Here is a 17,049-nt window from a genome sequence, read left to right on the forward strand (position 1 = left end):
TCTCCAGGGGACACAATGAATCTGTGACATAGTTAAATTCAAATTTTCCTATGCTTCATTCTGTAAAGATTTCAAACTCAAGTATTAAGATGGATTTTGCTGACTGTTGTCTGCCACCTTGTAATATTTATTGCAGGGCGTAAGAGGTTGAGACAGAACTGGTTTCTTCTTTGTGTTCTTACTATCTGAAGGCCATTTCCACCAGTTTAGGAGTAGCATTAATTTGGTCCAGCCCTTCTTAGCCAGAAGATGACTAGTCTGATGACAAAGTAGAGAGAGAAACTTAACACTAAATTGTGTTTATGTATATTACTGCCACTAGAGGCTACTGGTTTGTGTGTGTTTGGAAACATTCCAGCAGCTTTCCAAAAGCCAGAGGATGTTTGATGCTGATTCACAACTACTAATACGAGCTGTAATTTTATTGTAATTCATAGATGTGTCTGTTAAGGACTGTGGTGCAAAAGGTTTCTAATAGTATCAGTCTTGCAGTGCTCTAGATTAGCATAGTGAGGAAACAAGTGTCTCTGGAGGACTTACACCTTGTTTTCCCTGTTATCATTGTCCCTATTATCATTACTTAAATTACACTTCGTATCTGTTTTGTTTTGGTTTTTGCATAGAATGCTGGCAGGCTTGGGCACTGGTGAATGAAGCTAATCTAGGTGATCTCTTAACCTTGACAAATGGTACGTGCAGCTCGATTGTATTTATTTGGTATGTGGATTTAATTTGTCTCGTTTTACTCACCAGGAGCTTGTTTCCCTTCGTTGAAATCGGTAAAATAGATCTGAGAAGCCTGTTAGCATTACAAGGGAAAAAACGTAATTATTAGTTTCCTCAGGTACTGGACTGTGGAGTCTCACCTGGGTTTGTACTTTTGTGGTTTGTGTGTATGTGTTTATGGCTTGTACCAAGGGAAGCGAGTTTAAACTAGTAAGCCCTGATGAATCCCGGCTGGGTGCAAGCAGAGTCATCTTCTGCATGGCTCCACTAGCTGTAATATCCTGGTGGTGTGGGTTAACCCCAGCCAGCAAGTAAGCGCCATGCAGATGCTCGCTCACTTCCCCCGCACCCAGTGGGCTGGGAGAGAGAATTGGCGGGGAAAAAAAAGTAAAACTCTTGGGTTGAGATAAGAACAGTTTAATAGGACAGAAAGGAAGAAAATAATAATGATAATAATAACAATAATAAAATAGCAATAATAATAATAAAAGAATTGGAATATACAAAACAACTGATGCACAATGCAATTGATCACCACTTGCTGACCGATGCCCAGTTAGCTTCCAAGCAGCGATCCCCCCTGCAGGCCAACTCCCCCCAGTTTATATACTGGAAATGACATCATATGGTCTGGAATACCCCTTTGGCCAGTTTGGGTCAGCTGCCCTGGCTGTGTCCCCTCCCAACTCCTTGTGCCCCTCCAGCCTTCTTGCTGGCTAGGCATGAGAAGCTGAAACATCCTTGACGTAGTCTAAATACTACTTTCTTCTCATACTGAACCCAAAACACAGCACTATACTAGCTACTAGAAAAAATTAACTGTATCCCAGCCAAAACCGGGACACCTGGCATCCTTTTACCTCAGATAATGAAGAGAAATCTATATATGTGTTTCATATGTGTGTTGTCTCCATGCACTTTGAAAGCTACATGGAAGATTTAAATGTGCAGATCACCTGGGGGTCTGTGAAAAGGGGTAAATCTTCATGATGCATTTCTGCCGCAAGTTTGTCAATGCACACCTAAGTTTTCCTGTTTGGGGAGAGGGAAGGAGAGAGAGAGGGAGGGAGAGGAGGAGCAGGAGAGAAAGTGTGAGAGTGTGTATCATGTGTCAGCGAGTCACTCGCTTGCACACCTATATGCAAACACATTACTTTTGTATGAGTTATAAAAAGCCGTTTCCTTTTTTAGTAGCGCACTTGCTAACATGCTCTTTGTTAGACGTAGTTCATAGCAATGCATTGTTTTTCATGTATTTTGGCAATTATCTCTTTAGTAACTAAAGTAAGTTCGATTATAAATTGAAATGTGTATTGCTGAAGTTTTTGCTTGCATTCAAATTTTTTCAGTGAGTGATATGTTTGACGGAGATGGCAGACAGGAAACCAAACCCGAATTTCAGCGTCTTACAGATGACAACACTGCAGACTCCGCACCAGGTTCTCACAGGTCAGTGTATTTAATAGTTTATTCCATTTCCTTATGTGATATATTCTTAAGTGCATATGAGAGAGATTAAAATCTCTTGTAATTTTAAAGTCAATGTTTTAAATCCAGTTTTGAAACCTGCCAGTTTTCAAAGTGAAAATATTTTTAACTTGACCTACGTGGAAAACCTGAGGTTTTGAGTAGACTTCTCTAATTTACCATGTAAGAACTTCGCAGAATAAAACGGGGAATTAGATTGTGAACACAGATCCATGAGTATTACCAGGATTATCAGGGTTAGGACTTAACAGTTTTTTAGTTCAGTTCTCAGGCTTTCACAGGCTGTGCAGATTGTCAGGCACACGACTTACCTAGTCTCTCTGTATTTAGCCTCAGGTACTGATTTGGAAGGTGGGGGTAAAGACATCGTTTCCTTTTTTTTTAAGGTACTTTCTGTGTTTTAGTATGTAAGTTCTTTCTGGGAAGAAGCTGTTGCCTTTTTTTTTTTTTTTTTTTTTTAATGCCACTGAATATGTCTTCATATGATGTTAGGACAGTAACACAATGTGAACAGTGATTCAGTGAAACCCTTGCCTTTCTAGCAAGGCTGTTTCTTTCCTGTGCTAATAATATTGAACTACTAAAAAACCGAGTATTTTACTGGTTGTCTAAGATGCTGCTCTTTTTTTCTTTTTTCTTTTTTTTTTTTTCTTTTTTATTCCAAATAGCAAAAAGGAGGAGATGGAAAAAACAGGTTCAGGGAGTAAAGCAGCATCTAGTAAAATTCAAGATTTACCTTTAAACCTGCAGTACCAGAACCACAAGTGCTCTAGTGCATGTCTTGCCAACAGAGCAGGGGGTTCCTACAAGGGTGAAAATCCTCTTAAGATGCCAATCCTGTTTGACTTTCAAAGACGCCATGCAAAAGCAGACTGCCTTTCAAAATCACTGGATGTGAATTATAAAGCTCCTTGTGGTCGAAGTCTGAGAAGCTTTCAAGATGTGCAAAATTATTTGTTTGAAACAGAATGCAATTTCTTATTTGTTGATCACTTCTCCTTCAACACATACGTACTGTTGGGCCGAAACACCGTAAATCCCGAACCCCTCGTGTTTGATTTTGATATTAGCAATGGAGCCGAGTCTGTGCCAGTTTCCTTCTGTAACGATCTTGACCGCGCAAGATTACCTTATTTCAAATATCGGAGGGCATCGTGGCCACGTGGATATTTTCTCAACAATTTCTCCACCATGTTTGTTGATTCATGTGACTGCACAGATGGCTGTATTGATAGGTAGGTAGAAAAATCTAATCCCAGACAAGTGACACATGATGCCTCAATAGTAGGGTGGTGGTGTAAGTCTAAAGGCACGCAGTACCAAACAGTGCCAAATAACGAAGGACCAACGCTGCTGGAATATCTGTGGTAGTTGTCTTGTGCCATGCTCTGTGTTGACTGACACCACTGTGTCTTTGTCTTCTCCAGAACTTGGGTGCTCCTACCCATCCAGCCTCTGTTGTAGGGAAGGAAGCGATCAACAGGTGGATTATTGTGTTCCTTTCCCTTTCTTCCCAAATTGGCAGTGCTTCTCCTCCAGGTGGAGCTGGCAAGCAGATCTCTCGGCTTGGGGAAGGGAGTGGGGAAGGGAGAGTCTTGTGCCAGCAGAGGAAGGCTCGTTTTCCTGGCAGGCAGGGAAGGATCCTGCATGACAACTTCTGCTGCAGCTCCTGCTGTGGGATGGTATCCTAGAGATTGGATGGGACAGCCTGGAGAGATCAGATCATTTGGGACTTAGGAGGTTACTGAGGGCAGAGGAAGAAACATCCCCGTTCACAATCTCTATATCCCATCCTTCCCCTTGTCTAAACAGAAACTGAGAAACCCCGTGGTCACAGAACGCATTTATGTTCTGAGCAGTTCAAATGGTATCACTCATTGCTGTCTCTTTCTAAAGCCCAGTAACTCTGGGTTACATATTACTCTGTGGGAACCTGCCAGTTAACATATGTGAGTTTGGTGATTATTTTGTCCGCTTTCTTGAAGGGTGTTTGTCTTTGACCGGATCTTTGCCTGTAGGTCTTATTTGGTGTTGAATTTATTTTGTGTTGTTGATAACTAGGGCAGTTGTATGTGCTGGTGTGCAGTATAATTGCGCATGACCCAACAAAAGCTTGAAATCACAGCCTAGTACAATGAAGCTTCAGTAATTAAAGTTATTTAGTTTCAGCTGAACAGTGGGGAACAGCAAGCACATAACATGCTGCTTCTTTGCACTGAACTTCCCCAAGAGTTGAGATGCTTTTGATGTGCAATGTTGGAGTTCAGGATTCAGTCCATTGCTGTTTGCACAAACGCTGTGGGTCTTTGGAGTTGTCATGACATAAGATGGTGAAGACCAGTGTTATTGCTTGAGTTCTCCACTCTGTAGTGTGAAATTCTTCACTTCCTGGGGGCTAGGGTGAGAGGAAGGTAACAAAGTGGTGCCTAACAGGCAGGGGTGCTGTGCCAGAACAGGTGATTTTCATTCATTCATTCATTCAATCCATTTGACAGTGTCCTGTTTATAATAAATTTCTGTTGTACTTCAGCTGTTTGCATGTGCCTTTTAAGCAGCTTGGCAGAAGAATGGGGTTGGGGCGGAGAGAACATAGTTATTGTAAAGCACGTTTAACCAGGCGAGAGACAAAGAGAAGGGCAGGGTGAAATGGCCTTGTGGAGTAAAAGGGGCGGGGGGGGGGGAATACAGGTATACATAAAAGTGTGTGTGTGTATAGTCAAGTACATTTTAAATTACCTAGATTTATGTTTGATTTACGCTGCCCCAGATACATTCTGAGATGTTTTACTGTTATTTTTTTAGGTCAAAATGTGCATGCCTACAGCTAACTGCAAGAGGCTGTAGTAAAATTTCTCTATCTCCCAGTAGTAAAACATCCTGTGGATACAGTTACAAAAGACTGGAGGGACCTGTTCCTAGTGGGTAAGACAGACTGAACTGTTAGCTGTTATTTTATATGTATGCTCTTATTTTACTCCTATAGTGTAAGTGCTGCAGGACTAAAATAACTGCAGCTTCTGGATTACTGAAACCTTCCATTTTTTGTCACAATTTTACTGACAGATCAGGGTGATAAAAAATAATCAATGTGACTTGAGTAATAGGAGGAAAAAAGCACTTTTGTACTGCAGATACTACAATTTTCACAGCTTAGTTCAAGGTCCAAGAAGAGTGTGAAGAGTAACATAGTATTAGCTGGTCCAGGAGCTCAGACCATATCTGGCCCATGTGTTGGTTCATTTGGGCATGGCAAGGAGAGAAGAGAGAGGGGAAGGAAACCTGCCACAAGAGGAGAAGGTCTATCATCACAAGACCGTCACCGCATGTATCAGCCAAAGAAGTAGGAAGCAGTAGCCACCCTTGGTTTTTGCCCTGTATCTTGTCCACCCATTTGCTCTGTAGGACCAGAGTCCTAGAGAAGTATCAGCCAGATGCTGTTGCCAGTCTTGGTTATGTGTGACTCTTCCAAGAGTCTCCAAGGCCATTCCAGTGCTGCAAGTGTCCACCCTTTGTCTTATTCAGCTCCTGTGGATTAATATGTGGCCCGGAGAAGGTGCCAGTAACCTCAGTTGTTCAGGAGAGGAATTGTGCAAGGTAGCTTTCTGCAATAGCCAAGGGCTGAACCCACAGGCTTAAGGAGCCCCTTTCAGTCCTTTATTGCTGTGTGATGTTAGTTTATGGTTGACATGCAGATTTAAAGCTGCCAGTGAACCCAGAAACAAATGCAAAAAAAAAGCACAATTGTGAATTCTTTTAGAAATATTTTGTTAAATCCTGAAACTCATGACAGCTACAGTGAAGTCCAGGCAGACAGGCTGTCTTTGCTAAAATCTGTTCCAGCATAGAATGAGGTGCTTCACAGGGATTTCTGCTTCTGTGTGATTTACTGCTATAACATGAAAAGGTAACATCTGTTTTTTCTTGACTACTTATATCAAAATCTGGCTGACAGACTCTTAAAATTGATGAATCAGCAATCAAGAAAGTCATGAGCTTCAGAGCACTGTTGCATAATCAGTTTTAGCCAGAGTCTTTATCTTTTCAGTTAACTGCCTTATTAAAGGTCAGGAGGGAAATCTATAATAGCATCTTTGTTTTGGTAGTGCATTCTTTCATATTGTGTTTTGTTTTGCTTCCTCTTGACAGAATTTATGAGTGTAGTGTGTTGTGCAGGTGTGACAAGATGATGTGTCAGAACAGAGTTGTACAGCATGGCATTCAAGTCAGGTTGCAAGTGTTCAACACAGAGAAGAAAGGCTGGGGCGTCCGCTGCCTAGATGATATCGACAAAGGGACATTTGTTTGCACTTACTCAGGTAACAGAAGATGACCTGTGGAAATGTGTAGCATAATTCTCCCTCTCCTTTGCCCTGTGCCCTGGAATTTTTTTGAGAACCAAACAGGGAAATACGGGGTTGGCAGAGAAGTGAGTCAGTATAATCTTAACTTGCAAGATGATCAAATGGACAGAAGAACCTTGAAGAACTCTGCAATGCGATGGTGCCAGACAAACAATCAAAACATGGAGCAAAGCCTATCTCAGACTGTTGATTTTTCCCTCACAGGCCTGTGCATCCTGTGCCAGGGTTAGTTTTCCTTCAGTATAAATGCTTTCATATTTTGCTTCCCCGAATAATTTTATTGTATTTTTTTAATGTAAGTTTGATCTGCTATAGTGAGTGCAAGCCATCTTAGCAAACAAACAATTTAAAGAAAAAAATATTTTCTTTTTCTTTCAGGCAGATTAATGAGCAGAGCTGAAGTTCAAGTACTGGGAGATGCTGGTCAAGAGCTGAAAGAGAAGAGTGCTGTGAATGACAGAGGCCACGGCTTTTTTTCCAGAAAAAGAAAACTTGAGAGTGATTGTTCAGACTCTGTGATTGAACTAGTGCAGACTGGCAAAAATGACATTCTTGAGAAGCAGGAATCTTTGTCTCAGACTGTGGACAATGAAAATAAATCAACCCTGTAAGTTTACCAAAGCAAACTTAAGCATAACAAAACTAATATTCTGCTATTCTAGGAAGTCCTTCATTAAACTTGGAGTACAACTGAATGTCCTCAGCTGAGGGTGTCTTTTTTCCTTCCTCAACTTTTTTGTTAATTCCTGATTATTTCTTCTAGTGGGACAGAGTTTTTCCTCTATATTAGTTTTACTTACTGTGTGTACCACTTGGCATTTTCTAGAAACCCAGTTCATCTCCTGGGTGTACTTGATCGGGAATTAATCATTGTGCTAATTTGAAAGAATTAATAAAAGATACTCGAGATAAATGATTTTAAGATACTTGATGACACCGAAGGGTTTGATAACAAATTAGCCACTAACTGTCCTGTCCTTTGCTCCCAGTCTCTAAACCTCTTGTTTTTTGTAACGTAACCTTTCCTGCTAGGAATCTTAACATTTTCCATTAGGAGTCTGACACCACCTCACTTTTGCAGTGAATTATGCAAAAGTTCTGGTCCTGTTTTCATTTTACAGTCAGGGTCTCATGGCCTATCAGGAGTCCTAAAATAAAATCGCTGCAAAGTAACCATGTGGCTTTGTCAATAGCATGCTGTAGTCTTTTCAGAAGGAAGTTGGAAGCTTGTTTTCTTAAACTTTATTCCTCGCTCTGCCGGACTACTTTGTAAATACTTTCTTTGTACTACTGGTAAACGATTGCAAATTTTTGCTCATTTCATAGTAGAAGGTGATTGTGGATCTTTGAGCAGCACCATGAAATTGCAATGGAAACTTTTTAAAATACCTTCCAGTATATTCTCACTTGCATTTCAGTATCTTGGAAACCTAATGAACTCATAAGTTTGTAAATTACATAATTATCAGCAATCAGCTATATTTTACTTCTCCTAGGTGCTGTTACCAAAAATTGCAGGGAAGCACAGTTTTAAAGTTGTGTTTACTGCACTGCTCCCTTAAATCTCATAAATTACCTTTCCTGAGAATAAAAATGTTTCACATGTGGGCTGTGTAAAAAATATGACAGACAAAAAGACTTTGTTATTCTGCCTCTTAAGAAATGACAGTCCAGCTGAACTGAGAAACCTTTGAAAGGACATCAGTGTGCTAAGCTTGACATGCCATTCACCCGAACAGATTTCCTTTAAAAGGACAAACAATGTAATCATGTAATAATGTCACAAATTCTTGTGGCTACTGCATCTTTTGCATTTACAAAGGGGTTTAAATCTTCAGAAAGCCTTGAAGAGTAGCATTTGTTGCCATTATCTCTAGACCAAAGAAGTACCGTGGTGGTTTTTTGTGCCAAGAAAACATATATAAATGTTTAATGTTGAAAGTTTTCTTGAATAAGAGCTGTTACTTACTGCTAGACATTGTACAGGTATTAAGATTAGTTTTGAAACTGGTGTTTTCTACTGCACTCTGAGCGTAATCCAAATGAATGTGATTTTAGATGTTTTAAATGTATATGCCAGATACTGCTTCTCAACCTTCCTCAATCTTCTCCTGATGTGAAGGAGTGATGTTCTTTTGTGGGAGAGTATTTTCTATATGTGCTATATATTGCCTGTCTCCCTCTCTATCCCTTGTCCCCACAGCATCTTTGCTTTCCTGTTTGAAAGCTGTACTGTCAAAACTGTTGAAAGTCATAGTAGGAAAAAGGCAAAACTCTGTCTGTAGGTGCTCTGTTTTGAGATGATCTGATATAATAATAGTAAAACAATGGAGAATTTTGTTCCCGGCAGGAGAACTGGGAAAGGATGCAAAAGCAGCTGCTGGTCTCTCCAAAAAGTATGAACAACTGGTTTTTTACAAATGCTATTGAGAACCTAACCTAGGTCCTCAATTCTTAAAGGCAAAATAGTCACAGAACTTGGGGTGAGGCCAGACTGCAGGCTCTGGTGTAATCTGTTCTTTATGAACTAGAGACTGTTGTGGAAATGTGTGTTCTGAGAGTTACTTATGGGTCTTTTTGTCTTTTATAATTTCCTTTTGACCTTTCTGTACAGGGTTCATCCAAGGAATTTAAGTATTGCAACTTCAAGAAGGCCTGGAACTAGAACAGTTGTTTTCCGTAATCACCATCTAAAAATGGTAATAATAATAAGTGGCTTTAATAGATTCATTTTTCACTGTGCTGAATAGGTATGTTAATTTTGACCTTTTCTTCTTATACATTTAAATAGTTCTAATGATCTTTCTTCATGAGATTGTGTCACACTGTGAGCTAAGCTGGTGTGCTGGAAGCTGTGCCCCATCCGTTCTCCATTATCAGTCCTTCAGCATGTTCCCTGAGACCAGCACTAACTACTCTCACAGCCCTCCCTTCTCCGCCCTTCACTTACACTCCAGCCTTGAGAGTCTTAAGAAATTATTCTCCCCCTCCTCCCCCTGTTGTAACTAACTGCTGGGTTAGGGGGTCAGAGTGATAATATATTTGTGATGTCTCCCCAAAGAATGACATAGCAGGGAAAGAAGAAAATCTCAGGAGTTGGATGCAGTATTCTCATGCAGTGGCACAGTTGGGGCAATTTGATCTGACCTGGGTGTGAAGTGTTGCCTGCAAATACGTGCAAAGGAGGGAAACTGGAGTAAACTTACTCTGTAGGTTTCATTGGTTTCACTGCACTTAAGAAATGCACATGGGATTTTCATGCTAACATTTGGCAGTGCTGTCCATTCTGGAGCTCCCATAACTAATTGCCTTTTTGTGGTGGGAGAGGAGAAATCCTGCCACATCTGTTCATTTTATTGAAACTGTGTAAAAAGCGTGTTTGGGCTTTGGTTCAGCATCTTACACAAACATGCTTAAATTCTGGTGAAACTGTTGGGACTTAAGCACTTATTTAAATGTTTTATTGAGTGGGGAGCCCCTTCCAGGTTATTCTGAAGGATAATTTGAACTTAAGATAAATATTGCATTGCAGTATATGTATGAACCTTTGAAACTCAGCCATAACCATGCATTATAGTAAGTTTGAAACTAAAACCCTAGAGTCCTAAAAGCCACTTGCTATCCTGTGTTGACCCAGAGTTGCATACAGCAACAATACATCACAGCCTTTTCATTATCTTTTATTCTGTTTAAAGGAAATTGATACACTGGTGCACAGTGCCAGCTCAGATGAAGATAATAGTTCTCAGATTCATCAGTCAAGCAAAACAAAACTAACCAGTGGAACAAAGAAAGGAAAAGAAAGTAGGTTTGCAGAGCTATAAATACTGCACTCTTAGTACACTTGTGCCCCATCAGGTGATAGACTTAAAGTGTATAAAGTGATCTTTGGATGTGGGCAGGCCTGTTCTCAGAGTAGCATGATGTTGTCTGCATAATGCTTAGGCTGTCTTAAGAGAGCTCAGTGGTACAGAAATTATTGCTGCCTTGCATATTACAGTACACTAACTGGTACAGGGCAATCTTCTGCCTGCAAAGTTGATCTTGGGACATGTTGAACAGTCCTAACAGCAGCTTCTCAAATACAGCGCAACTGGGGGAAAGTCAGTCTTGTGAATCTTATTGTGTCACACCCAATACATGTTCCAGTCAACAAAAATTGAACAGGATATAATGCAGGAGTGGGGGGACCTCAAGCTGGAAGAGCCAGTGTGAAATTGATGGTATTTGCACATGCATTTTGTTTCTATATTAATCACAGTTTATGATTCTCTCAGGAATTAAGGTGGAGAATGATGATAAAATGCTATGTGGAAGAAGTCAGTCTGGAGTGGGATTTGAGAAGAACAAGAGACTAGATCACTCACAGGAGACTTGAGCAAGTGCTTTAGGCACCACAGCAGGAAACAGTCGTTTGTGGGAGGATTGATGAGAGGCGTGGAAAAGGGCAGTTGTGTTATAGACTTGTAAATAGCAAGGAAGCTGCGTACATTTTGGAGAACGAAGGGTGGGTGGATAAGAGTTCAGGGCCAAACAAGGGAAAGGCCTTAAACTGGCATTGAAGAATAACTTATGTGTCCATTGACAGAATCCACTCAGCAGTGGAAGGAAGAACATCTGATGGAGATTGGACAGACTGAGTCTGCTGACATGAACAGTGCAGAATGCAAAAGAAAGGGTCTGTCTCTGCAGGGTGTTGATTGTGGCAAGTCAGGTGTGCTGGATGACACGTGTATTGTGAAGCCATCCAAAGATGTACCACTAAAAGCTGACTGCAAAGAGGAAAATCACAGGCAGTCAAAACAAGATGCTTTTTGTGAGGAGGCCGATGGTGATAGGACACTTCTGAAGAATGCTAATGAAGAAAATACTTATGTACTGGATGCTACAAAAGAAGGAAATGTGGGTCGTTTTCTTAATGTAAGTTAAAAGTTTGCATGTGTTTTCTTAGTTGTCTTAGCTTAAATAAATAAATGGTGTATTTCCATAAATTGGAAGGCCTTTGTGCGTAAACCGTATATGTGGAAGGTGCATGACAAGGCAGGCTATGTGGTCCTCCCTGGACTCTAAAGTGACAGAACAGCAGGTTGGGTCACACTGGCTGTTAGTGCCTCTGTAAGATGATGCATGCTATGTACTACCTGTAGTTTTTGGCACCACCAGGTTCCCGAATGAAATATTCCCCAGTAATGAGTGACATGTTTCCCCTAAATTTTTGAACAGCCTTTTTTGGGGTTCCAGAGAGCAAATGGCACATTTTGTTGAACCACAAGCCTTATGCCAGCCTTGTTTTTTGTTCCCCAACCATTGTAAATTCTAGCTTGTGCTAATTTAGGATAATTGGTACGATATTGTAGGAAATTTCTCTATCGTTCAATCATAGGTTCAGAAAGTGTTCTTCATACTGTGTACGTATCTGCTAAATAAGTCTCTCAGTTTTGACTTGCCAAGAAATAGTAGTGAATTACCAAGTACCTCCAACTAAGACAAATGTTTCATAGGCACGTCTGCATGTACTCTGCAAGGAACTTAGTTCTCTTCACTGGCATGAATATGTGTCTTACAGCAAAATCCTTGCATATGTTTAAGCTGTTCTTCATTGCAGAGGTAATATGGTGTTAAGATCAGTAGTGCATCTTGCTGAAACCTTTCTTCTGCATCCATGACCATAGACATGTTCCTATGTGCACCTGCATGACCTTTCACATCTCTTTGCCAATATACACAATCATTTAATCTATTACTTGCTCCCTAGCACTGCTCTCCTGGCTGACAGTGAGATATATCTGTCACATGGTGATTATTTGTGGTGCATTCTGAATCAAAGATGAATTCTCACCATAAATTTCTGGAGGACAGCTTGGTAAAAGAACTTGGTTTTCCTAGGCAAAAGTACTTTCATAAAATGATGGAAATAATACTTCAAAGAGGCGTAGTTACTGCAAAAATAAGTGGCGATGGCACTGAGTAGTAGAGATTCTGTGTGGGTTGGAGAAGGGAGGGAAGAAACTACCTTTACTAGTGACAGATACCCGACACAAAATAGGTTCTTCAGCCAATGACAAGGTGTTTCCTTTTTTCTAATTCAAATATTCTGTTTTACAGCACAGCTGCTGCCCAAATCTCTTCGCACAGAGTGTGTTTGTAGAGACTCACAACAGAAGTTTCCCATGGGTGGCGTTCTTCACAAACAGGTGAATTTTTGGAAGTTTAATGGTGCTCAGTTATTAGGAAAAAATTATGCTAAGGGGGGACAGATGCTTACATCATGAAACCATAAAACTACTTTCTTACCTTCTACCATAAAACTGACTTCTGACTGTGCACTAAAGACTGGAGGAATACAGCTGTTGATTATCACTAATCGGTTTTGCACTGAAATGTAAACTGAGGAAGCTTAATTTGATGTGTCCGCTTCAGCAATAATCTTCTTCAATGGAGAAATAGGTTTAACTCAGCATGGTCGTTTTGAAAGCCAAGATTCACTGATCCCAGTGTTGTGTCTCAAGGAATGACCAGCTGATCTGGGTCCCATAGGGCAGGATTGGACCCTACAGGGTCTTAAGGCTGAGGCTCCAGGCCGCCTCCTTGCAGGTACCAAGAGAAGCAGGACTTTGTGTAGCCCAACATGTCCTGGGGGTGGCACTAGGATACTCGGAGGTGAAAACTTCCTCTGAAAGCAAAAGATATGGGTCTTCCCTTAGCGGATGACAGAAGGGGAGGTGCAGAGAGCTAGTGCCGGTGAGACACAAGAAGGTGGCAGCTAAACCCAGGAGGGGAAAGATTAATTGTATGAATGGAGCTACTTGACACACATGGTAGCAGGAGTACTAGGTGTGAACTTACAATGGAGAGGATAAGATTTGTTCCAGACAAACCAATCCCAGGGGACACTGATCCTCTGCAGAGCCTTGCAACCCTGTTCCATACTGACACAGATGCTGTGGATTGCATTGTGAGGAGGGCTTCCAAGAACTGTGAAGGCAATGTTTTGAAATATGTCAGAAAAAAAGATTTTGTTTTAGCTAGAGTCTTTCTTGCTCAGGTACTCGGTAAAGAAGTGTAGTGGGGACTGAGGCCAGTGGAAAGAGGTAATAGTGGTCAGGAGAAGACACTTGGGGAAGAAGATTGTTGAAGGAAAGGTTCCCCTGGTTGGCCTTCCTGCTGTCTGGCAATCACCCTTTTACAACTGTTCTACCTTAAGGACTGTGTCTGGATCATCGAGCTTAACTGTGTATCTTCCGTGAACTTGCCAGTCACCTTTTTATTTGTTGTACATTTCTGGCCTCCAGAACATCCTAAGGCAGCAAGTCCCAGGTTGCAATTATGTGCTGTTTGAAAAGTCCTCATTGTTTGTTCTCAGCCTGCTGCCTGGTAATTCACTGGATGTCCCTTATATCGTATCCAGTGAGAAATATGAGAGAATTACTCTCTTTGTAATACTCATATTTTATTGTACTGTCCCTCAACATCTGTCGTGGTTTAACTCCAGCCAGCAAGTAAGCACCACGGAGATGCTCACTCACTTCCCCCACACCCAGTGGGATGGGAGAGAGAATTGGTGGGAAAAAAAAAGTAAAACTCTTGGGTTGAGATAAGAACAGTTTAACAGGACAGAAAGGAAGAAAATAATAATGATAATAATAACAATAATAAAATAGCAATAATAATAATAATAAAAGAATTGGAATATACAAAACAAGTGATGCACAATGCAATTGATCACCACTTGCTGACCGATGCCCAGTTAGTTCCCAAGCAGCGATCCCCCCTGCAGGCCAACTCCCCCCAGTTTATATACTGGAAATGACATCACATGGTCTGGAATACCCCTTTGACCAGTTTGGGTCAGCTGCCCTGGCTGTGTCCCCTCCCAACTCCTTGTACCCCTCCAGCCTTCTTGCTGGCTAGGCATGAGAAGCTGAAAAGTCCTTGACTTAGGCTAAACACTACTTAGCAACAACTGAAAACATCCGTGTGTTATCAACATTCTTCTCATACTGAACCTAAAACGTAACACTATACCAGCTGCTAGAAAGAAAATTAACTCTATCCCAGCCGAAACTGGGACAGCATCTTAGTCTCAGGTATTTAATTGGGCATACATTTTGGGCAATGAATTTCCTACCTTAGATATTTCTTGTCTTTCCTGTACTGTCAGAGTGGCTGGTTCATGAGGAGCATGTGTTTAATTATGAGTCTTAGGCTTTGTGCATATGCGTAGTCCAATTGCATTAAAACATAGCTTGTCATACCAAAGATGATAGCCTTTATCACCAGTGTATCTAGAGATCTATTCAAACCTCAATGTTGCACTGTACATAGTAGAAAGAACAAAACTCTGTTCCCATTTAGATGTATTCACTTATGCATTTTTTCCTTTTTTTTTTTGTTTTGTTTGATTTTTGTTTCCCAGAATTAGCCTCAAAGTTAGAGCAGGTTGTTTAGACTCTGACCCTATCACACTGGTTGATAAATTATTTTCTCCTATGTGTAGGTATTTGCACTGTTCATAGCTCTGGTAGGCAAAGCAGCATACATGTGCCAGAGACTGCTTATATCTCTTGGTTCTCTCCCAACAAGCTGTATGTGTGATCCTCCCTGCCCCCTATGATTTGGGGGTTTGCATTTGAATTGTTGGTGACAAACTGTAAGCACAGTACTGTTTCACTTAGTTCAAACCAATTGACTGAGTGTTTTATTTCTTAGGCATGTGAAAGCTGGAACCGAGCTCACGTGGGATTATGGTTATGAAGCTGGTAGCATGCCAGAGACAGAGATTTCCTGTCAGTGTGGAGTTCAGAAGTGCAGGAAAAAAACCTTATAGGCAAAGGTTTCCTGCTGTCAACACATCATGTACGTGGATATATATATGCTGAAAGGGACTACTACACGGTGAACAGTACACTTAAGTCTGTGGTGCTAATTACATTCCACTAAAATGCCTTTCACCTGATCGTTTTTTAAATTTACATTTAAATGTCACTTTTTTTAGTTTACAGAATTAGAACTGTTTTTCATAAGAACATGCATCAGACTTTTCCTAGATAATTTCTGTGCTCCTAGTCTTTTTTCCCTCACTCTTTTCATTCACAAGGAAAGTTCACAGTGCGCTGGAAGAACTCATGCTTCTGTGCCATCTGCAGCAGAGACATGACTTTGATGTTTTCTGTGCCCTTCCACAATGCCAAGTTAGCAAAACCCAGTTTTCTGAAACTCAGTATGAATGCAAGTCTGCCTGTTTGGGGGACTAAGAATTATTAAGATATACCCAAGCCTAATGGATCCAGTGGGACAGATAGTCTTGAACAGAGATGAGATTAATTAGAACAGTTTTGCAGAGCTGTGTTCGTGCTACAAAATGAGCGGGGCAAGTCCTGCCACTGCAGGAGAGAAATGACTGGTTTTTGTTGGGTTGCATCCCTGTCCGTATTTGTGACACACAGAGAAATCCTTGAGAAATCCAGTGTGCCTCATTTCAGTGCCATATTGTATAGTGTGGGACAGGTGGGCCACAGAAGTCCTTGCCATGTGGTTTGGTGGTAAGAGAGAAACAAGCTACATTAGGTGACACTAAGGGCAGTTGCAGGAGGCAGTTCTGAAATGGAGCAAGGGATGGGTGTGCAGGTGTGTGGCTTTTGAATGTGTTGGAGCCTTGTGCAAAGAACGTGGTGTCACAGATGGACGATTTAGACCACTTGAAGAACCACCACCAAAGGTATTGGCAAAAGTGGTTTTATTGAAGTAAGATGTTGTAGAAGTGAGACTTAACAAAGTTTGATGGCAAGGTTCACTCTGTTACTGTGGAGTGTATAATAATGATTCAGAGTTACCAACACAAAATCAAACTTAACCAATACAAAATCTAGTGCACTACAATACAAGGTTATGCGTGATACCAGTCACTTACCAAAGATCTGCAGTTGGTAAGGGGTCTCTCAGCCTTGAGGAGTAACCTTGAGAGGCGTCCCAGCTCAAGGGGCGATCTCTGCCATGCAGCCAGCTGTTTAGCAGGGAGAGCTCAAAGGTGGCTCACTGAGGCTGTCATATTTATGGAACAAAGTGGTTGGCTCGTAGCCAAATTACAGGCAGTGGAAAAGGAATGCATGAGACTCCTTGTACCCACAACTTTCTTTGTTCCTTGATAAATGAGTCTTGGAAGAACCACCTGCTATTCATGTGTTAGTCGCATGGTTAGTGTTCCAGTTTCCAAGCCCACATGCATCAATGCTCACCATGTCAACCTGTTCCTGTGTGGGTTTTCAGAGAACAGGTTGGAACTAGAGTTCTTGGCCTGGTTATGGCCGAGGCCTTTGCTTCCTTTGGAGACTGAACCACACTACCACGAGTTTGGTCAAGGAGTCGAGTACATCCGTCACAGGTGGATTTAAAGCTGGCCCTGCAGTTCACCTTACCTTCACTTCCTGAATTTGTGGGAGGCTGTGCGTGGCAGATCATGCAGAATTGTCTGATG

The 17,049-nt window shown here is 41.2% G+C and overlaps 1 protein-coding gene across 1 annotated transcript in view; it reads left to right on the forward strand.

Moving 5' to 3' along the window:
* LOC142039390 (histone-lysine N-methyltransferase SETDB2-like) overlaps positions 1–17,049 on the forward strand; it is a 47,004-nt gene that overhangs the window by 4,395 nt on the left and 25,560 nt on the right. The window contains exons 3-14 of the mRNA XM_075045806.1: positions 624–689; positions 2,076–2,175; positions 2,883–3,449; positions 5,017–5,136; positions 6,361–6,530; positions 6,954–7,182; positions 9,190–9,274; positions 10,271–10,379; positions 11,164–11,495; positions 12,681–12,769; positions 15,285–15,382; positions 16,229–16,319. Of these exons, the coding sequence (XP_074901907.1) occupies positions 624–689; positions 2,076–2,175; positions 2,883–3,449; positions 5,017–5,136; positions 6,361–6,530; positions 6,954–7,182; positions 9,190–9,274; positions 10,271–10,379; positions 11,164–11,495; positions 12,681–12,769; positions 15,285–15,382; positions 16,229–16,319 (2,056 nt within the window). The remainder of the gene's footprint in view (positions 1–623; positions 690–2,075; positions 2,176–2,882; positions 3,450–5,016; positions 5,137–6,360; positions 6,531–6,953; positions 7,183–9,189; positions 9,275–10,270; positions 10,380–11,163; positions 11,496–12,680; positions 12,770–15,284; positions 15,383–16,228; positions 16,320–17,049) is intronic.

This window comes from Buteo buteo, chromosome 14, assembly GCF_964188355.1.
Source record: "Buteo buteo chromosome 14, bButBut1.hap1.1, whole genome shotgun sequence".
Taxonomy (NCBI): Eukaryota; Metazoa; Chordata; class Aves; order Accipitriformes; family Accipitridae; genus Buteo; species Buteo buteo.